This window comes from Rattus norvegicus, chromosome 3 (genome assembly GCF_021556685.1).
Source record: "Rattus norvegicus strain SHRSP/BbbUtx chromosome 3, alternate assembly SHRSP_T2T, whole genome shotgun sequence".
NCBI classification, from domain to species: Eukaryota; Metazoa; Chordata; class Mammalia; order Rodentia; family Muridae; genus Rattus; species Rattus norvegicus.
This window is the reverse complement of record NC_141536.1, coordinates 12371495-12394053: the sequence shown is the minus strand read 5'-3', so window position 1 is coordinate 12394053 and position 22559 is coordinate 12371495. Positions and strand designations below refer to the sequence as shown.

The following is a 22559-nucleotide window of genomic DNA, read 5'->3' as shown; positions in this document are numbered from 1 at the left end:
GAAGGGGCCAGGGACACATTTCCTAGCATAAGTCCCAGTCCAAGGCAGGCCATTATGACAGGGTAGGTGAGTGAGCCCAGGGATGGAGAGGTGTGGCTTAGGCTCCAGGAACCCACATGTACCCGATCTGGGTCCCTCTGCGGTCTTTGCTGAATAGGTTGTGCTTTGTGGCCCCCACACAAAAACCGGCAATCACTTTTGCTTCTTCCCTTGAAGCTCTTTCAAGTAGCAAGTCAAAAACCCAGCAACCTGCCCAGACTCCTGACTCACAGGGCAATCCCCAGAAGCCTCCATTGTCTGCAAAGGCCACTAAAGTATAAGGAAACTGCTCCATAGCAGGTGTCCTCAGCAAATGAAAACCACTGGGTAGCGGGCAAGTCCTAAATTTTGGTCCCCTGCCTTGTACTCTACAGACCCTGGGAGACAAGAAGGTCCAGAGTCAACATCCAAAACCCAAACAAGCTATAGAACTGGGAAGACGGGGTCAAGCCACCCCAGTATCTCCTCACAACACTACCCTCCAGTCCTTGCTTCCTCAGGACTGCCACAGGAGATCTTAACCTTCACCAAGTGTATGTCCAGGCCACTTCCACTGTCCATAACCTCGAAACACTCTCTTATCCTCCTCCCCTTCCTCCAGTGCTGTCTGCTAGTCTGTGTTCCAGAGAGCAGAACACAGTCAGCAGGGGTTGAAAGTATGGCTGCCATCTTTCCAAGGTAGGTCTTTGAAACTTTCAGGTCCTCTATTCTACGAAATTTAGCTTCCAATTTCATTGTCCTCTGGCTTCGAAAGCTGTGTTCCTTCAGCCTGGGGACATCACTGCTGACGTCCAGCTCTCCCAACCTCACCTCCCTTTATCTGTCACTCTTGCCCAATGCACACATGCGACTGGGGCTAAACCAATCGGTCCTTCTAAAGACCGATTGCAAAGACCAGTTCTCCTGCCCAAGGTAGGAAACAGTCCAGCAGATCAGGAAAGAGGGAGGAGTTCAAGGAGCCAAGTACTAGGGGAGCGCGCCGGGGAGCTGTCCAGAGAACGCCAGGGTGGAACCTCTGGGTAGGGGGCGAGTGCGCGGAGGAGCGCGGATCTGCCAGGACAAGTGCAGCCTGGGGACCGTGGCGGAAACTCAAGTGAAAGGCACGCACGGAAGCCGGGCGCGCGTGATTGGGTTCAGTGAGGTGACAGCGCGCGTCCCTTTTTATACTCGACCCACTCAACAAGGCCCGCCGCTCTCGGCCGCCACGCAGGCAGCCCTAGTCCTGTTTCTGGCTACCCACAGCCAGTCGCGCCGTGGGTCTTTGGCGCCTTGTTTTGTCTGTCACGGTACCGCTTCTTAGGTCTCCGCCCCGGAAGTGATATCACCGAGCGCAAACCCGGGGGTCCCTAAGGCTGCCCCCCCCCCCCCGGCGTCTTTAAAGGGAACTCGCAGCTTTGCACTGACAGTGCTCTTGAGCCAAGTTGCTTCTGGGCGGAAGTAGTCCATCTAGGGCTCGGCCTCTTTAAAGAAACAGACTTCTGCAACCTTGGGACTACGTTTGGGGTCGCCGGCTATTGGACGGAGCAGCGCAATTGTTAGCTGAAGCAGGTTAGTTCCTGGTTGCCGTGCGAGGTTTCCTCTAGACCGTGTGTTGAACCTGGCTGGTTTCCGAGCGCTATAGCTTTTTGATGCATGTGCTGTTTGTATGTGATGTGTAGCTTCTCTGAAAGAAGGATCTGTCTCCTGAGAAAAACTTAGAGGGTCTTGGCTGCTCTGCACTCAGCCACGGGGCCAGTTAGGCTAGCTCTCTACACCCACGTCCACTCTCCCAAGGTAGACTGTGCTAACGGAGAATTGTCTGCAGAGCCAGCGCCAATAGTCTCTGCGGGTCCTTCTGGGTTCTGTCGGTTCCCGGGCTGCACGGCAATTGGATTCAAGTACTAATGTGGGACAACTTTCAAGATAACTTAGGTTTTAAAAAAAATTGACCGGACAGAAAGAATAGCCTTTGGCCCTACTTCCACTGTCTAGAGCTTCGGACAATGGTGTGTGCGCCAACTTTTTGCTAATGTGTATACATTGTTAACTGGTTGACTGGCACAAGGGAACAGAAGTTCTGGACGCACTATCGAGTGCACGAGTTTATTCTTCGAAAGAAAAGGATGAAATCATCTGCTGAGTCAATTCCTAAGTGAGTTCAGGTCTCCTCCTAGAGGTCTTGTTGCTTCTCTTTAATGAAGGAGGCACCAGGCTGGGGGCAGTTAGGGGATTTAGTTGGTGTATCACAACCAGCACGGAAGAAGCCGGAAAGCTGAGCACAGGGGGCTTTAGCCTGCTTTAGTCAGATGTGCAAAACCCATGTTCTACCAGGTGTAACACAGGCATGCCGCATGAACTGTAGGAAAAATGGGGCTGGCAAGAGGACTAGCTGAAGGAGAGGATGAAGGAAAGAGAACAGTGACAGTGCCTGGGACTGCACCATCACCCTTGAACACATGTGACCACAACGGCAGACACTGAATGGCCCCACAGGCTCACCTTTTTTATACACTTTTTTATACACATTGGCTCTATTTACCGATGGGTGTGGCACGGAGTTTGAGAAAAGATTCCCACAGGTCCTCACTCCCCTCATATCCGCAGGAGGCTTTGAGGACACCAGGTCTCTCCCTCTGCTCCCTGGGAGCCTTAGAGCTAATTTTTGGATGTGTAGTCTAACTAGGTGGTGGAGGAGGGGAGTAAGGGTCTCACAGTGAACAGGACATGTACCACCCTATGTTTCTGTGAGAGCAGCGGACAACTCGGCAGTCACTTCCTGGGTTGAAAACTTTTGCATAGAACAAGGAACAAGACTGGGCAGAGTCAGAGGGGGAATTCTCCAAGACTGTGACAGAGAAGAGTATAGAAGTCCATCCCAGCCTTCCCTGAGAGTCCTAAGTGTCTAGTTCAAGGTGCACATTGTTAAAGCATGTGCTGGTCAGAGAACTCCAGTCTATTTTCTATGACACAGTTCTTCATAGCTGAGCTTCCATTCCACCTACTCCTCCGTCTCCACTTTACCTCAGTAACCTCAAGGCCTGACTCCTGATTCTAATCCAGATGGAGTAGGGGGCAGGGGACAGGGGACAGGGGATGCAGGGAGACGACAGAAGCCCACAGGAGACTTAATAGCAACGATGTGTTCTTTACCTTGCCCACCTGGACAGACCTTGCAGTCTTTGTCCCCTCACCGCCACACACCCCCCCCCCCTTGCCAGCAGCCCTCCTGGTGACAAAAATAAAGGTGTCACCTGTCAGGACTAGAGGCTTTGTCTTCCTGGTTTGTTTTGTTTTGTTTTACCAGCTGAGTTCTCAAATTGCCAAGGAACAGTGACACTGAGCTCTTTATTAAGGGCCTGACCCTGCCTCTGTGGCCAAGAGGCCAAATCGCTTTGGCTTAGCTGGAAAGGGCCAGTCCCAGCAGATAGTGGGCCCCATGGACTCCTGGCTACTGAAAAGTTTCTACCTCCTTATGGGCGGTGGGGGATAGACGGTGGGGGCTTGAACTGAAAGAAGCTCAGGGCTGGGGACTTTCTGTACTTTTCTGAGACTCTACTTCTGGGTAAGTCCTTTCCCTGCTCCAACCCTCATTTTCTCTACCTAAAAGGTTAGAGGGCTGTTCTCCAAGGTGCCAGATGGCCCCACTACATTCTGTTATGTCTGCCCAGGGAGTGAGTGTTCAGTTTCGGTTTAGCATCTTATGGAGGGAACAAGGAACAAACTGCCTGCTATTTGTTACACCTGAGGCTGATGCTGATCCCTGTGGACTGGGAACCTTCAGTCAGAGCTGCAGAAGCCACTTTGTTCTCAGCCCATTCCAAGGTGAGGGGCCCCCAGTCTCCATCCTGTGTGGCTTAGCTGTCAGGCTAGGATTTCTCTCGGGGGATATTTATATTATGGAACCTCTTTTTTACCGATTAAAAAAGGGGACTGGGGGCTGGGGATTTAGCTCAGTGGTAGAGCGCTTACCTAGGAAGCGCAAGGCCCTGGGTTCGGTCCCCAGCTCCGAAAAAAAAGAACCACAAAAAAAAAAAAAAAAAAGGGGGACTGAATTCATTGTTGAACAAGAGACTTGCGGGGAGGTCTTGTGTCATGAAATAGATTTTTAAAAAGGGATTTTACTTTTACTTTTAAGTGTGTGTGTGTGTGTGTGTGTGTGTGTGTGTGTGTGTGTGTGTGCGCACGCGCGCATGAGTGCAGATGCCTATGGAGGCTAGAGGTATCAAATCTCCCTGAAGGCTGAAGTTACGGGTGGTTGTGAGCCCCCTGGTTTGGGTGCTAGCATTCAAATCTAGGTCCTTTTAATCCCTGAGCCCTCTCAATAGTCCTGCAAAATGTTTTTTTTTTTTTTGTTTTTTTTTTTTGTGGAAAACTTGTAGGTTTCAGCAGTAATTGGTCTCTTGTTAACTGCTAGTCACTGCATACATACAAGTACCATGGCAGGCATGACCCGGGGTAGACTATAGATTCGCTTGGTGTGTGTGATGCCGGGGATCAAGTCCACGCTCTCGTACCTGCTACACTTTCTCTAGCACGTTACAGATGGATAAACTGAGCCCTGACTACCTGTGTCCCATAGCTAGCGCCACAGAGCAAGATTCAGTCTTTTTTCCTTGTCATGGAACGGGAGACAGGTCTTAACCAAGCCTCTCCTGCCCCAGTTCAGTGGGCAGCATGGTTAATGCTGTACTAGTGAGCGGCCATCTCCTGGCAGTCTGAGCTGAACAGGGAAAATGGAAACATTCTTCAAGTGACCAGAGCACTCTGCCGGGGACAAAAGACTTTGCCTTGAACGCGTAGTGGAGAAGCTACAAACCCCAGGTCCCAGTGGCCCTGATTGACTTAGGTAAGGGAGCATCGTGGTCACCCTGTCTGCACTGCAGCGTGCAGTTGTAACAGATATGAAATTCACAGAGCCCAGCCTCTGTGGTCAGGGAAGCTGTAGAGGACGGAGTGTCAGCCTTCTCAGGCAGACATCTGAGGAAGAGTTGGGATTTACGAAAAGGTGAGCAGAAGCCTAGCTCAGGCATTCTGGGCTCAGTGGGCTTCGTTTTTTATGCTCTGGGTAACATAAGGGAAATAACCTTCCAGCAGCTGTAGTCCTACTGTGGAACCCAGTCCTACTGCTCACCAGACAGCACACCAGTTAAGTAGGGAAGCAAGTACTGGGGCAAGGGCAATGCTTTTGGGTTTTGGGGTGTTTTGTTTTTGTTTCCCAGTTATTTTTAAATTAAATTTATTTTACTTTATTTTTTGAGACAGGGTCTCAGCTGGCCCAAAACTCAGTGTGTAGATCAGACTGATCTCAAACTCACAGAGATCTCCCTGCCTTTGCCTGCTGAGTCCTGGGATTAAAGGCATGAATCACAGTACCTGGTGCCTTTTCTTTAAAAAGGTGTGTGGTTATTTTGTCTATTTGCACGTCTGTTCATCATGTGTATGCAGTAACTGTGTAGACCAGAAGACTGTGCTAATCCCTAGGGCTAGAGTAGGTGCTTGTGAGCCACCACGTTGCTGCCGGACATCAAACCTGAGCCCTGTGGTAGAGTAACCACTGAGCTGTCTCCAGCCCCGCCATGACTTTAATATTTATTTTTTGACTTTTCCGCACCAGGTTTCTCTGTGTAGCCCTGGCTCTCCTGGAACTTGTTTGTACATCAGGCTGACCTCAAAGTCAGAGATCCACCTGTCTCTACCTCTGAAGGACTGGGATTAAAGGTGTGCACCACCGCAGTCTGGTGGAAGGTAGAGTTTTGTTTTGTTTTGCTGTTTTGGCTTGTCAAGAGATTTTATTCTCTGTTCACCCTAAAGAAAAGGGAACGTGGAAGCTGCGGACTCAGAACCCAGCCAACTCCTGAGGCCAGCCTGGGGTGGCTCTGCACTTGTCTAGAGTCAGCACAGCCTACTGGACAACTATGTACAATGGGGTCAGCAGCCAGGGCACAGTTGGCATCGGTGCCAAGTCACGCCAGGTGGCCAAGGGTCATTCATATGCTTGTTTTCATAAATTGAGGCTGGTGGCCATTAGCTGTCTAGCTTCAGGGAGGTGGCCCTCCGATCCCTGACGTGGTGATGTCTCCCTATTTTACCCAGGCACCTACTCATGCTGCCCCATGGCAGAGATTCTCTGGTAGGTTTGAGACAGTGTACTCCTGTGTGGCTCTGACCAGCCTGAGACTTGCTGTGTAGACCAGGCTGACTTAGAGTTCACAGAGGTCTGTATGCTCTGCTCTCAGGTGCTGGGATTAAAGATGTACACCACCACCAACACAGGTGCTTGGCTCTATTCTGTCCATCCGTCTGTCCATCCGTCTGTCTGTCTACTTTAGCTTATTTACGAGTGTTTTTCCTACATGTATGCCTGTCTTAGTCAGGGTTTCTGTTGCTGCAATGAAACACCCTGGCCAAAAAACAAGCTGGGGAGGAGAGGGGTTTGTTGGGCTCACACTCCCGCATCACTGTTTATCATCGAAGGAAATCAGGGCAGGAGCAAAGCAGGAACCTGGAGGTAGGAGCTGATTCAGAGGCCATGGAGGGTGCTGCTTACTGGCTTGTTCCCCGTGGCTTGCTCAGCCTGCTTTCTTATACAATCCAGGACTACCAGTCCAGGGGTGGTACTACCCACAGTGGGCTGGGCCCTCCCACATCAATTAGTAATTAAGGAAACACAAGGGGGAAAAAAAGGAAAAAAGGAAAAAAAAATCCCACTTCTGAGGGTGGCGATGGGGAGGGTGGGTTTTTCATGTCTTCAATTCCAGCACTTGGGAGGCAGAGGTAAGGGGGTTCTCTGTGAGTTAGAGTCCAGCCTGGTCTACAGAGCAAATTCCAGGATAGCCAGGGCTACACAGAGGAAACCCTGTCTTGAACCCCCCCCAAAAAAAAAGAAAGAAAAAGAAAGAAAGAGAAGAAAAAAAGCTGCCCAGGCACCTGCCTATAGCTTAATCGAATTGAGGCATTGCCTCAAATGATGCTCCCTCTCTCCAGTGACTGTATCTTGTATCAAGCTAACGTCAAATCAGCCAGCGCAACGTCTGTACCACATCCACTGATGCCAGACAACACTTTACCAGCAATGATGTCAGAAGATGGCTCAGTTGGTAAAGGGCTTGCTGTGTAAGCATGAGGGCCTGAGTTCGATCCCCAGTACCGGTGTAAGAGTAAACCTGGCACACCTGTAGTGCTTCCCAGGGATGGGGAGGCCACATGGGGGGCTGCTGAGGAGTGACACCTTAGGTTAGCTTCTCCCCACACACAGCCACACACTGCTCCTGTACACACATGAACATACGCACACACTGAACACACACTTACAAATCAAAACTGTGTGCAAGTCTGTAAGTCCCCAAATCCAACCCAGAGAAGCCAGGGTTTATAATAGAGCCTCTTCAAACACTCCTCGGCATAATCATAACCATTCGCTATAATAAGCAGGCCTCACCGCACCATTCCCATAAGGATAATTGCAGCTGTCCAGATCTAGTTAAGTAATCCTGCTCTCAAGAACACAGTTCAAATGTCAGTGACGGTGGAAAGTTAATCACTGACAGTTACACAACATGAACTTTGAAGTCAGTTCTTCCCCAACAGACACGGATTTCAAGGAAGGACAGGTTGCAGGATGACAGGTTGCATGGGAGTGGCGACCAGTCTTGTCAGGCCCCTGCTTCCCGTCGGGGCGGATTAGTCACTGTGTTTGTTCAGGATCAGGCAGCAAAGCTTGCTGTCAACAAGTGATAAAACCAGGAGTTCCATGTAGCATTTCCAAAATGGAGGAGCAGAGGAGAGTTAGCAGCAGAGACACGGGAGAGCACAGTTGAGCAAGGGACCTGGATCCCTGCATCTGCTTCCACCAGTTGCTGGATGGAGCGAGCTTCTCTGATGGTGATTACGTCAGCCTCCTATTTATGAGGAGAGCAGAATATCATTAGGAATCATTTATTTTGGAGGGGATCACTGAGACTGATATGACAACCAGGGAGCCTAGTTGGTCTAACCTAGTCTACCTATATTTTATAGTTGTGTAGCTTGGTGTTTTTGTGGGGCTAACAGATGCAGCAGGGAGAGGGAAGCTATTTCTGACCACGTTTGCCTGATTTCGGGACCCCTGTCCTCCTAGGTTGCCTGGACTAGCCTTAATATGAGGGGAGGCGCAGGTCTTATTTCAACTTGATATGCCATGTTTGGTTGATATCTCTGGGAGGCCTGCCCTTTTTCTGGGACTAGGAGGAGAGGAAAATGTGGTCAGGATGTAATATATCAGAGAATAAATTAATGAAAGAATGAACACAATATCTCACACGACTACACGTATGAGCTAAAGTAGCAAAACTCTGAGCTAAGCATGGTGGACACCGATAACCCTCGGGAAGCTGGAGCAGGAAGATTGAAAATGTGTTTGGTATGTGCATGGCTGCTTTGTCTGCACCCAGGCCTGTGTACTGCAGGCCTGAAACAAGGCCAAAAGAGGGTGTCGGATCCTCATCCTCTGTAACTAGAGTACAGACGGTCCTGAGCTTCCAGTCTAGGGCTGGGAATCGAACCCCTGTCCTCCTCAAATGTGGACAATACTCACAACCACGGAGCCATCCCTCCATCCCCGATTGCAGCTTTGAAGTCCACTTGGGCTACATAATGAGATCCTGCCAAGTACAGGTGGGTATAGTGCAGGTCTGGGATCCCTGTACTCGGGGTGCAGAGACAAGAGGCCAGATTGGCCTACACACTAACTGCAAAGTCAGCCTTGGCTACGCAGAGGACAATGTGGTTATTTATTAGAATTGCAGTGTGTCCCTGCCTGATGCTGATGTTTTTGTTTCCTGGCTCATGTCCTGCCAGTGCCCTGGTCACTCTGTGTGAGTATCAGCTTCTCCCCAGTAATCTGTTCTTCTATACTGAGACCCAAAACCCTTCTCCAAACATGTATAGGGCTGTGATAAATTGTGATAAATATTTTATAATGATTTCTCTCTCTCTCCCTTCCTTCCTTCCTTCCTTCCTTCCTTCCTTCCTTCCTTCCTTCCTTCTGTCTTCCTTCCCGCCTCTCTGTCTCTTTTCTGCCACACACGCATATGCCTGCCCCACTTTGGATCAGGGTCTTAGTATTATAGCCCAGGCTGTCGGCAAATTTGTGATCAATGAATATTGAGATCACAGGCACCAGCTGAATATTTCACTTTTGTGGCTTCCAGACACAGACTTGCCTGTGACCTAGCGATTCCACTTCTACATTTACTCTAAAGAAGTGAAATCTGATGTCCAAGTTTTTTCTGCTATGGCCTGCCGGAGCCTGAACTAGCAAGAGAGCAACCACTGGGGTAAATGCCAGGGTACCTGTGGGAACCGTTCACTCCACCTTTTGCTTTTTTGTTTTTTTGTTTGTTTTGTTTTGTTTTTACTGTAACACAGGATGTTTTCGACAGACATGAGAGCAATAAAGCTCTTCAGCCAATGGGGTCATTATTTCATTATTTTTTTGTTATTATTTCTGTGTGGTGCTGGGGACTGAACACTAGAGTTCATGTGGCAGAAGCCGGAGCCCCACCACTGAGCTGCACCACTGCCCTACAGCAGCATTATCCATGACAGTTAAAATGTAGAATGGGGGGGGGGGTTGGGGATTTAGCTCAGTAGTAGAGCGCTTGCCTAGCAAGCGCAAGGCCCTGGGTTCGGTCACCAGCTCCGAAAAATAGAAAAGAAAAAAAAAATGTAGAATGGGGGCTGGGGAGATGGCTCAGTGGTTAACAGTACTTGCTAGGTTCAGTTCCTAGCACCCACAGAGTGGCTCACGTCCCCCTGTAATAGCAGTACTGGGGGCTACTATGCCCTATTCTGGCCTACACACACACACACACACACACACACACACACACACACACACACACACTGAGTCAGACAACATGCAAAATAAAAATAGATACATCTTTTTAAAGACGTGTAGAAAATAATCCCCAAATCGCCACTATGTGGATAAAGCAGAGTACAGTCCTGCAGTGAGATGTCCCCAAATGCTGCACTTTGGGTGACTGTCGCCATGCTGTACATGCTCACACGGGGCCACACACTCCACAATGGCTCTCATGTGAAGAACCCAGCACCAACCAACACTGAGGTGACTGCTCAGCAGGAGGTGTGCACAGGGGGACAGGAAGTGAGTATTTGGTTTGTTTGTGAGGTATATATATATATATAATTAAACAGTTGGGGACTACCTGACATGGGTGCTGGGAATCAAACTTGGTTTCTCTGGAAGAGCAGCAAATGTTCTTAGCTTCGGAGCCACCTTTCCATTTCCAACCATCTTTAAGTATACAATTCAATGGCACTTAGTAAACTCGGTGCTATGAGACTATCAGTTGTATGTAGAGTAAAAGCCTTTTATCCCAGTGCTTAGAACCTAGGCCAGGTGCTCCCACGCCCTGTCTCCTGGTGTTGTTCCAATAGCAGGCTGAATAAACACCTTTTGCCTGAGGGAGAACTTGGGCGTCATTTCAGGCCAGTGTTAATGTCCAGTTGATCCAGCAGAATGTGTTGAAGACTGTTTTTTCCTTTAATTATCCTGGCCTTTGTAGGAGCAATCATCTGTGAGCATGGCAGTTGATTTGAGAATTGTTGGTTCCAATGCATGCATAGTCTGCAGGTCTGTCCTTTTATCATCATCATCATCATCATCATCATCATCATCATCATCATCATCATTAATCATTTTATTCGTTTACATTTCAAATGATATTCTCCCTTCCCATTTACCGTTCCAAAAACTTCCCATCCCATTCTCCCCTTCTCCTTCCCCTTTGCCTCAATGAGGGTGCCTCCCCACCCATTCACCCACTCCAGCCTCACTGCTCTAGCATCCCCCTACCCTGGGGCATCAAGCCTCCACAGGACCAAGGCCCCCCCCTCCAACTGATGTCAGAGAAGGCCATCCTCTGCTACATATGTGTCTGTGTCCATGGATCCCTCCATGTATACTCTGGTTGGTGGTTTAGTCTCTGGGAGCTCTGGGGGGTCCGGGTAGTTGATACTGTTCCCTTTGCATTTCTTATTACTGTTATTATTATTTTATTTTTTGGTCCCCTCAGCTTTGTCCTGTATCAGGTTTTGATATTGGGTGATGTGACGCATCCGACCTTCTCAGAGTTGTCTGTAGGTTTATGGTGCACTGCTGGCTTCTTGGTTTTGCTTTGTCTTGTTTGTTTTGCTTGTTTTGTTTGTTTTTTAAGGCAGCTCCTATTCGACAGCTCAGGCTGGACTAGAACTTGGTGGTGATCCTCCTGCCTCTGCCTACTCAGGGCTGGGATTATAGACTTGCACCACTACATATCTGCCTGACAGCCTTTTTCTTTTCTTTACATTTTCCTTATGTGGTTTCTGTTGAAAGATCCCACGCAGAGAGACCCTTACTCAAGTCTTGGGAAATCGCGGACCCCAGACACAGAGAGACCATTTTGGATGTAATAAGCAAAGGCGAGGTTTATTACGGAGACCTATTACAGAGATCTCCGGGCCGACACGTATCCCACGCAGGAGACAGAGGTGTCGGCCCCGAAACTCAAAAGTCAGAGGGTTATATAGAGAAGGCTAGGGGGTTTTGGCGTGGTTACATACAATTGGCTCATTCAAACATAGCAGTGAGAACAAAGCAGAAAGAGTACGTGTTAGAAGTCAGGGGCTTATCAGGGTCTGGAGGATGGCCCTGAGTGAGCTGGGGGGAGATGTCTTCCTGCCAGACGTCCCATGAATCAGTCCCATTAACTCAGGCTGGTTCCTGCATTCCTTTTCTTTATGGCTTGTCAGTCCTGCCTGAACAGTGTTTCCTGTGCTCCTTTATCTTTATGGCCTGCTAGTCTTGGCTGCAGGGCTTAGCCCTGGGTCTGTGGCCTTTTGGGGTTTATTTTTTTAATTTTTATATTTATAAACCTAGAATTCGTATAATTTTCTTTTCATTCCCGTCTTCTCCTATTAAATAATTCTAATCTTAGAATTTTGATATCAAGTCTTATTTGGTCTCACCAGTTGTCCTAACTGACTGGTACTGTTGTCTCACAACCATCAACCGCACAGCACCCACTCAATTTTTAACAAAAGCAATTAACCTGTTTGTCACGCAGGAGCCAAAAACTAAAACCAAGAAAATTATTAATAATGGCCCAGCTGTAGCAGAGTGTAGGGTAGTCATCCAGGGAGATCTACTAAACTAGCTCTCGAACCATCTCTGATGTGTTTTCCTGTCTGTCTTTTGTCTAACCTTTTTTTAAGTTTATTTATGGAGTCTTTAATTATTCCTGAATGGTCTGTATAGAAGCAACATTTTTCTTTCAGTATAGCACACAGACTCCTTCTTTAAGGAATATCAGGTCTAATCTTTTCTTATTTTGAAGGACTACCTCTGAGAGGGAGGTTAGGTATTCTTGGAGGTCAGCTAAAAAGTCTTTGGCATCAGGATTCTATCTGGACACTATCTAAACCTATACACCAAGGTCATTACTGTCTTTCAGAACTTTTAAACTTATACAGGTAGTGATCCCTGAGGCACAGTCCCAAGAAGTGTTAGGAGTATTAACATATGTAATGTTACATCATTTGTAATAGAAATCAAGCCTATCCCCCCACCTATCTCGATGGAACCCAGGGCAAACATGTTGAGTGTCCCTCTAAGTCTCAGCTCTCAGCCCCAACAGCTAGTACACGGCTGGTGAGGGCTGAGAATTGACAGCTGTCAGGGTGGTCAGCAGCACCAGGTATGGTCCTTTCCAGCGAGGCTCGAGTGTCTGGGCTCAGTGTAGCTGCTTCCGACCTGGAACTGATGGGATGTCTCAGGGGTCTCCGGGGCATAGGCTGCTGTCAGCTGTGAGCAGATTTCTTTCTGTATCACCTGTAGGTCTTTTAGCCTGGCACACAAATCATTATTACTATGGCACTATGACATGTTGGTTCAGTAACATCATCTAATATAGTCAGGGGAGCTGAGGCCCCATATAAGATCTCAAAGGGGGTAAGGCTGAAATTTGGAAGGGGTATTTCTTGCTCTGAAGAGAGCAGGAGGGAAGGAGTGTCACCCAGTCTGTGCCAGTCTCCATAGTCAATTTGTTTAGGGTCTCTTTTAGAGTTCTATTTATTTACTCTACCTGTCCTGAACTTTGAGGTCTGTAAATATAATGTAATTTCTAATCGACCTCTAAATACTTGGCCACACCCTGGCTTACCTTGGCAATGAAAGTAGGACCGTTGTCTGACCAGATTACCTTGGGCATTCCAGACCTGGGGAAGATTTCTTTCAGTATCTTCTTGATGATTGTAGAGGCCGTCTCTCGTTTGGTGAGGAAAGCTTCTATCTATTCCTGAAAAAGTATCTACAAGCACTAGGAGATACTTGTGATTATATTTTTTTGGTTTTATCTCAGTGAAGTTCACTTCGACTTTTCACTAAACTCTCTAGGTCTCTTTGCCCTGTTTGCTTGTTAAGCATTTACTTATTGACATATCTTATACTTTTTACTGTCTCTCTTGGCTAAAATCTTAAAGTCTATTATATATATTTTAACTATTTGGACAAACTTCTTATCTCTTAAATGAGTCCATTTCTTAATTTGGCAAAGTGAGTCTTTTGTTTGTTCTTTGGGGGGTATAGCTTTCTCCCCAAGTGTGTCATTGTCCTTTTATCTTTTAAACAACTTGGGCCTTTTCTTCTGTTGTACATTCTAAGTGAGGCCATCCCTTAGTCCAATCTCAGTTCCCAGTGGCTGTCTCTTGTAGGCCTGTAACCAGGATAGGCTCCTGTATAACCATTTCTCGAGCCACTTTATCTGTTTTGTTACTGTCCCATGTCACTGAATCTCTTTCCTCCTGATATCCTAAGCAATGAATAGTACTCACAGTTGTTGGCTTCATCAGGGCATCTAAGAGATGGCAAAGACATCTGTGGCGCTGATGTGCTGGGGGGGTTGGGGTTCAGCCATTCTAGATGACATTGTGTTGTCCACCATGGCAGCACCCTCTTGTCTCTGACCTTCATTCATGAAGAGAACTGTTCCCGTCTGTAGACAAGGTCCTCGGCTTTCAGCAGGGGTCAATCAGCCAGTCGCAGAGGTCTTTCCTCCACCCATGTGCTTCTGTCAGTGTTTGACACTCGTGCTGTGGTGGCTCCAGGTCCGGATTGGGCAGCAAGGTGACCAGATTGTCCCCAACCGGTGGAGAATCTAGTCCATGGCAGCTGACCAGTGGTCCCATCTTTAGGGACACTCTATCCAAAGGCAAAACATCAGCCACTCTATCACAGTTTAAGTCCTGGATTGGGTGATAATTGTTAGTGCCCGGCTGGCAGGAGTGATGTGTTTCAGGCCGAAAAGCACTAAGCCACACATCTCCCAGCATCAGGTACTGGTGCACTGAGACAGGTCTTAAGCTCCACATTTATAGTCTGTAGATATGCATACACCTGGCCTCACCCAGCCATTTTAGCCCACGTAAGCCATTTTGGAGAACAGTTTTCTCATGAGCAAGGGATAGGGGCAGTCAGGGATGACCATGAATTAGTGGGTGGGTTACCCGGCCCACGCCAAGGTCCACTGTTCTTCGGGCAGTCCATAAGTATTGTTCGTTGTCAGTAGCTCTTTGTACTCAAGGTCTTTGGATATTGGCCCACTGGGGGGCATAGGAGCACAGAGCATTGGGTCCCTGTATCCACAAAACAACTGGGCGGGCTTCCCTTCTATCTCTGTGTATAACCAGCACCAAGAGGCTCTCCAGTGTCCCCTCTTGTTCTTTCTGGGGCAGTCCCTGACCCAATGTCCTTTTTTTTCGTATTAGGCACACTGATCTTTAGCCAGGAATTCTCTTCTGTTGCCAGGTACTATCTTCCTAGGTTCCCTAACTACTGTGGCCAGTATATGTTCCTCTCTTGTCTTTTATCTCTCTTTAGCTCTTTAACTTCTTTTTCTTTTTGTCTCTTTTCTTCCCTAGCTTTCTGTTCTTTTTTACCTCTTTCTTTTTTAACCTTACTTTCTCTGTAACTTATACTAACTCTCAGCAACTTAACCCTTCAAATTTTTGTAACTTTTTCTTTATATCCTTTTTTTATCTTAGCCAGATTGGTGGGGCATTTTCTAGCCCCTCAGAGACCCACCCTTGGAGCCTGGCAGCAGACCTGGCACTCCCTACCTTTAGGTGTCTGAAGAGAGCAGGCAGAAGTGAGGGCCTTCTATCCATCTCTGGAACACTTTTTCTAGCCTCTAGTAGGATTCCGTCTTTCCTCGGTGGTAAAGGAGACCTGTAACAGTTACTAACAAGCATCTTAAATGGGATGGTGAGAAAACAAGGGAATCTTGAGAATAGAGGTCCACTGAAGAGGGCAAACAGCATTTAGTCACACAGCTAAGCCAGGAGGCTTTTTTGGGACAAAAAGACCTTGTGTCTGTGAAACAGAAAAGTGAGCAGAGGGGCAGCCTATCTGTTACCGGTTGTCTCTCTGGACTTAGATTTTCCCTTAAGGAGTACTTTTTTTTAGTGCCAGCTCAGTGGCTTTATCGCTCAAGAGACCCATCCTCTAAATGGCACTAGGCTTCCAGTAAAAACTAATAACAAAAGGATGGAGAGACGTTAGAACCTGGGTGTTAGATACTAAGCAGCTGACAAAAGAATTGTAACCAGTTCACCTGGGGCTTTCAGGACCTCAGTAGCAGCCCTTTACCAAACTTTCTCAGTGGGCTAAAGGCCCATGGAAAAGAAAACATTAATCCTGACCTTGGCCACAGCCAAAGCCTGAATTTTAAATTCTGACTGGCAAAACAAAACAAAGTTCTTCACCGTTTGTAGTAGATTTTTTGAAACTATTTTAGGGGCTTCTCTGTCCCCCAACCTGGGACATTTCGACCACAGGGGCAGGAACTGGCTGCTGTGGGAATAGGATCAAAGGCATTCTCCATGTTAATGATGACCAGTGAGAAAAGTAATTTAATGCTGGAGACTGGCTCCTCTCTTGGAATAGGGCCAGCAGATAAGGCAGGCTCCTTAAAGAACTTCTCTTAATGAGCACCCTCTTTCTGTGAGCAAGAGTTGAAGGTCTGGTCACTAAAAGCAGAAATTCCTTTCTTGTTCTTGTTTTTCTTAGAGTCCTCCCCCACCTCACTCTCAGCCTTTTTAGATCATTCTTCATGTAGCATTTCTAACACAGCCTGTCCCTTTTTTATAGCCTGTTGACAGCATTTCTGATCTTTTAGGCAGCTATGCACTAAGTGCCATACCGGCTGAAACTCCGCCTTTAAGAATCCTTGCTCTCAAGCAAAATTTAAATCTTTTTCTAGTTTATCTCAGCTGTCCATCGTGAGATTCCCAGAGATCGCGAACCAAGGTGTAGTAATTCACTAAGAAATCTCTCTATAGTGTTTCTTTTTACCTTAAGCCTTTTCCTTTTAAACAGCTCCTGAAGAGCCAGAAAAATTGGGTGAGACTTGAGAAGTCCCCATGCTCGCTGTAGCAGCTCCGCAGCTAATTTCGCTCCCCCCTACTGTGTGTTGCGAGCACAAGCACAGATAAAACACTATGTTTTAAAAAATTAACGTTGGCTATCAACCAACACACCGCCACTTGGAGCGGGGTCCATAAAATTAAGTTTCTTACTCACTATACTTGTTTTATACCGGAGGCCTAATCTGGGGAACTTTTTTATTTATGAGAGGTTTTGTCCTCAAGGTTTTTGTTAATGTCTGTTTACACAACTGTTAACAGCAGCTAGGCTGATCAAGGGGAGTAAAGGGAGGGGCCTCTCTCCTTGGGGAGGAGGCTCAAGAGAGAAAGACAAAACTCCTTGGCAGAAAACAATTTCTCTCAAGCAAATTATTTTTAACTTTTAACTTAAGCACCAAGAGGACCAAGTAAAACTCTATGACGAACAAAGCAAACAGTTTCATGATTTCAAACACAGTCGTCAGTCCAAGATTTTAAACACAGTCGTCAGTCCAAGATTTTAAACACAGTCGTCAGTCTAAATTTAAAAACGAAACAAAAGCCAAAAAGACACTCGACAATACCACAGAAAACAAACCAGACAAACAATATCAAGACAAAGCATCTTATAACCAATTTTCACAGATGCCTGGTACCTTCAGTACCTGGCCCAAACTGCAGCTTAACCTTAGCTGCTTCTGGGATACCAAACACAGAAACAGAATACAGACAACAGACACTAACACGTATTCTACTTCCACTCTCTAAGCACTGACCAGAGTGAGACTCTACGTCCACTCTCTAAGTACTGACCAGAGTGAGACTCCACGTCCACTCTCTAAGCACTGACCAGAGTGAGATTCCACGTCCACTCTCTAAGCACTGACCAGAGTGAGACTCCACGTCCACTCTCTAAGCACTGACCAGAGTGAGACTCCACGTCCACTCTCTAAGCACTGACCAGAGTGAGACTCCACGTCCACTCTCTAAGCACTGACCAGAGTGAGACTCCACTTCCACTCTCTAAGCACTGACCAGAGTGAGACTCCACGTCCACTCTCTAAGCACTGACCAGAGTGAGACTCCACGTCCACTCTCTAAGTACTGACCAGAGTGAGACTCCACGTCCACTCTCTAAGCACTGACCAGAGTGAGACTCCACGTCCACTCTCTAAGCACTGACCAGAGTGAGACTCCACGTCCACTCTCTAAGCACTGACCAGAGTGAGACTCCACGTCCACTCTCTAAGCACTGACCAGAGTGAGACTCCACTTCCACTCTCTAAGCACTGACCAGAGTGAGACTCCACGTCCACTCTCTAAGCACTGACCAGAGTGAGACTCCACGTCCACTCTCTAAGCACTGACCAGAGTGAGACTCCACGTCCACTCTCTAAGTACTGACCAGAGTGAGACTCCACGTCCACTCTCTAAGCACTGACCAGAGTGAGACTCCACGTCCACTCTCTAAGCACTGACCAGAGTGAGACTCCACGTCCACTCTCTAAGCACTGACCAGAGTGAGACTCCACGTCCACTCTCTAAGCACTGACCAGAGTGAGACTCCACGTCCACTCTCTAAGCACTGACCAGAGTGAGACTCCACGTCCACTCTCTAAGCACTGACCAGAGTGAGACTCCACGTCTACTCTCTAAGCACTGACCAGAGTGAGACTCCACGTCCACTCTCTAAGCACTGACCAGAGTGAGATTCCACGTCCACTCTCTAAGTACTGACCAGAGTGAGATTCCACGTCCACTCTCTAAGTACTGACCAGAGTGAGATTCCACGTCCACTCTCTAAGCACTGACCAGAGTGAGACTCCACGTCCACTCTCTAAGCACTGACCAGAGTGAGACTCCACGTCCACTCTCTAAGCACTGACCAGAGTGAGACTCCACGTCCACTCTCTAAGCACTGACCAGAGTGAGACTCCACGTCCACTCTCTAAGCACTGACCAGAGTGAGACTCCACGTCCACTCTCTAAGCACTGACCAGAGTGAGACTCCACGTCCACTCTCTAAGCACTGACCAGAGTGAGACTCCACGTCCACTCTCTAAGCACTGACCAGAGTGAGACTCCACGTCCACTCTCTAAGTACTGACCAGAGTGAGATTCCACTTCCACTCTCTAAGCACTGACCAGAGTGAGACTCCACGTCCACTCTCTAAGTACTGACCAGAGTGAGACTCCACGTCCACTCTCTAAGTACTGACCAGAGTGAGACTTCACCGGTACCGAGACACACACATATACACACATGGCGGAACCAAAACAGACAGACACAGACTGACAAATGCGGCGCCGCTCTCACAGAAACACTCAGACAAACATCCAACTCACCTCCAAGGGGTCTTCAGAGTCTGGGGTGGTCGCGCAGATCCCGGACGAGCCCCCATTATGAAAGATCCCACGCAGAGAGACCCTTACTCAAGTCTTGGGAAATCGCGGACCCCAGACACAGAGAGACCATTTTGGATGTAATAAGCAAAGGCGAGGTTTATTACGGAGACCTATTACAGAGATCTCCGGGCCGACACGTATCCCACGCAGGAGACAGAGGTGTCGGCCCCGAAACTCAAAAGTCAGAGGGTTATATAGAGAAGGCTAGGGGGTTTTGGCGTGGTTACATACAATTGGCTCATTCAAACATAGCAGTGAGAACAAAGCAGAAAGAGTACGTGTTAGAAGTCAGGGGCTTATCAGGGTCTGGAGGATGGCCCTGAGTGAGCTGGGGGGAGATGTCTTCCTGCCAGACGTCCCATGAATCAGTCCCATTAACTCAGGCTGGTTCCTGCATTCCTTTTCTTTATGGCTTGTCAGTCCTGCCTGAACAGTGTTTCCTGTGCTCCTTTATCTTTATGGCCTGCTAGTCTTGGCTGCAGGGCTTAGCCCTGGGTCTGTGGCCTTTTGGGGTTTATTTTTTTAATTTTTATATTTATAAACCTAGAATTCGTATAATTTTCTTTTCACTGTCAGTTTGAGTTTGTGAGCTGGAGCTCTGTTGTCATTTACCAGGTTCCTCAGTCTCATGTGTGGCAGTCCAAGGATGTGACCCAGGCTAGGTTTGTTGTCCTGCTACCAGGAATGCTGGGTGTGTGAGTGCACGTGTGCAAGTGCGTGTTCATGTGTGATTTCAGAATTGGAGCAGGAGTCTGGGTTTATGCCCCCTGTGTTGCTAGCATCTGTCAGTGATCTTCACCTAGGTCATTTTGCCTTTGGAGGTGATTAGAACTCTAAAGGCCATTGTGTGTGACAGAGGGGAAGAGTCAGGCAATAAAGTGCCTGGCAGCAGGTCAAGGCACAGCAATTCTATTGTTGTTGCTGTTGTTGTTGTTAGAACTGTGTGTGGGACTCAGGCCCTGGCTTGGAGCCATTTTCTGGGCTAGGCTGTCTGCCCTTCTGTCCCTCTGGAGGGGAAGCCTGCAGTGCCTGTGGACCTACCTCAGAGGCATGTTCAGGAGTGCAGCAGCCCTCTCGGTGCACCTGATGTGGCCACTCTGGGGAAGGAAAGCTGGAGCCTCACTCACCCGGTGCTTGCACCAGTCTGTAAGTGTCCTGCATGGCACTCTACCATGTTCACAGCCCTGGGGGTGAGGGGTCCTGGGGTCTGGCTTGGTCCTGCTTTTAAAGCTGTGCATGAGCTGGCTCTTCCAGAAGCCTTTCCAGACTGCAGCTGTCTTGTCCCCTCCCTTGCTCTGCTTCTCTCATTTGGGACTTAGCTCTGCATGGATGCTTGTATGTCGGCTGCTGCTGCCCATGGTTATTCCAGTGCCTCGCCCAGCACATAGTACATAGTGGATACACAACACATCGTAGTCGGCCGACTGTGTTATACACAGCTTAGAACAGTGCTGTTCCCTGATTTATCCGTGTACTGACTGCCATTCACAAAGGCCACCCTCTGGAGTATCCCAAATTTGTGGAAGAACAATTAAGTCTCTTCCTCAAGGCCGTTCAACTCCACTCATTTCAGTTCATCTGTAAGTGTGTGTCCTCCTACCTTGCACCCTCCCCACCCCAACCTAACTTCCCCTATGCTATCCTCTGTCCCTCCACACTGCCACTGTCAGGCCTCATCCATCTCATCCATATTCTCTCCCTCTGCCCCGTCCCCCTCATGTCCCCAGGTGAATAGCCACCTGGTGCCCCAGGATTTACAGGGTGTCCACAGGGAGAGGCTCTGCTGCTGTGACCTGGGGGACCCATGAAGCATAGGTTGGAGACAGGGGCAAACTGAGAAAAGAGGCAGTGTGACAAGCACTTGTTAGAATCCATCAAACACTGGAAAAAGAGCCAGAGATACAGCAATGGGGCTGGAGAGAAGGCTCATCAGCTGAAGGGAACTGCTACTAGTCTTGGTGATGCAAGTTCCATGCCTGGGACTCACATAATAGGAGCTAAGGATCAACTCCTGCAAGATGTCCTCTGACCTCCACACACACATGCTGTAATGTGCAAACGCCCTGAAAATAGATAAGCTTCAACTTACATAAAAACTTAAAACCCAACCAATCAATAATGTGAAAAGTCTGCACACATTACTAAACAGATCCACACAAAATCCGGAAAGCAGAGAGAGAGATAGGAAGAGGCTCTGTGATCCCCTAGGCCACACCCTTCCTACAAGTGTCATCCCTCCTAGGCACAAGCAGAGTATGTGTGCATAGATATATACGTATTAGGGGATTTCTGTTCATTTATTAAATGCATGGTGTCATATAGCACTGCCTGGCCTCAAACTCACAGTGTACATGACCCTCTGAGCCTCCTGTTTCCACCTCCTAAAAGCTGGGATTACAGGTCTGTGCCATCATGCCTGGTTATGCAGTGCCTGGGATAGGACCCAGGGCTCCCAGGAAGCAAGCCCTCTGCCCACTGAGCTCCAGACCTAGATATTTAAAAAAAAATACTTGTGTTGGTAGTGCACACCTTTAATCCCAGCACTTTTGAGTCAGAGGCAAGAGAACCTCTGTGAGTTCGAGGCCAGCCTGGTCTACAGTTCAAGTTCCAGGACAGCCAGCAGTACACAGAGAAACCCTGCTTCCAAATAATAAAATAAATAAAATAAACAAAAACGCGAAACAATTAGCAATCCTGTTGTGCAGCCTGCTCCACTGATATCAGTCTATTGTGTCACTGACCATTCTTTTACCCTGCAATTGTTTCCTACATTTTTTCATCATAAAAATCAAGCACTTAGATGGACAGTGGTTCACATCTGGAACTCCAGCGCTTGGAATGACAGGCTTGGCTGAGGCTAGAACACTGCTGTGAGTTCGAGGCCATCTTGAACCTCAGTGCAAAGTTCATCCAGAACTACAAAGTGACACCCTGTCTCAAAACACAGTAGCAACCACAGAAGTAAAATACTTATCCAAGCTTGATGGCTCATACCTTTACTCTCAAGACGTGGGAGACTGAAGCAAGAGGATTCCCACAAGTTTGAGTCAGCCTAGGCTAAAGAAAAAGAATCCTGTCTTAAAAAGAAAAAAGATTGGACTGAAGACATGGCTCAGTGGTTAAGAGCACTGGATGCTCTTCCAGAGGTCCTGAGTTCAAATCCCAGCAGCCACATGGTGGCTCACAACCATCTGAAATGGGATCCGATGCCCTCTTCTGGTGTGTCTGAAGACAGTGACAGTACAGTGTAGTCACATACATAAAATAAATTAAAATCTTTAAAAAAAATAAAAAAGAAACACTGAAAAAAATCAATGAAAATTTATTTTATAAAATTTGATAAATATCTTCAAATATTTTTGGCAGAAGCAGGAGGATCTCTATGAAAGGCTAGTCCTGTTTACATAGTGAGTTCCAGGCAATCCAGGGATACATAGAGAGAACTTGTCTCAAAAATTAAAAAAATTGGAGCCGTAGAGAAACCTCAGTGGTTAAGATCATTGGCTGTTCTTCCAGATGACCCAGGTTCAATTCCCAGGGCCTACTTGGCAGCTCAAGCTGTCTGTAACTCCAGTTCTAGGGGATCTGTCAACCTCACATCAGTGCATAAAAAAATAAATACATTGAAAAATAATAAATAAGGAAGAAAAGGTAAAATATCTGCTAACCCATATATCAAGGAAAATTAACCCCGA

The 22559-nt window shown here is 47.7% G+C and overlaps 1 protein-coding gene across 20 annotated transcripts in view; it reads left to right on the top strand.

The window, feature by feature from the left end:
- Positions 1 to 641: 641 nt before the first annotated feature.
- The window catches only part of Kyat1 (kynurenine aminotransferase 1), a 33407-nt gene continuing 11489 nt past the window's right edge, over positions 642 to 22559 (top strand). For 2 of the 20 annotated variants that reach the window (XM_087652676.1, XM_087652670.1), the window contains exons 1-2: positions 1417 to 1587; positions 5633 to 5763. Coding sequence is in view for 9 of the 20 variants with exons in the window: in XM_087652663.1 (XP_087508789.1) it covers positions 19915 to 20010 (96 nt within the window). In the remaining 11 variants the exon portion in view is untranslated. 20 annotated transcript variants of the gene reach the window in all.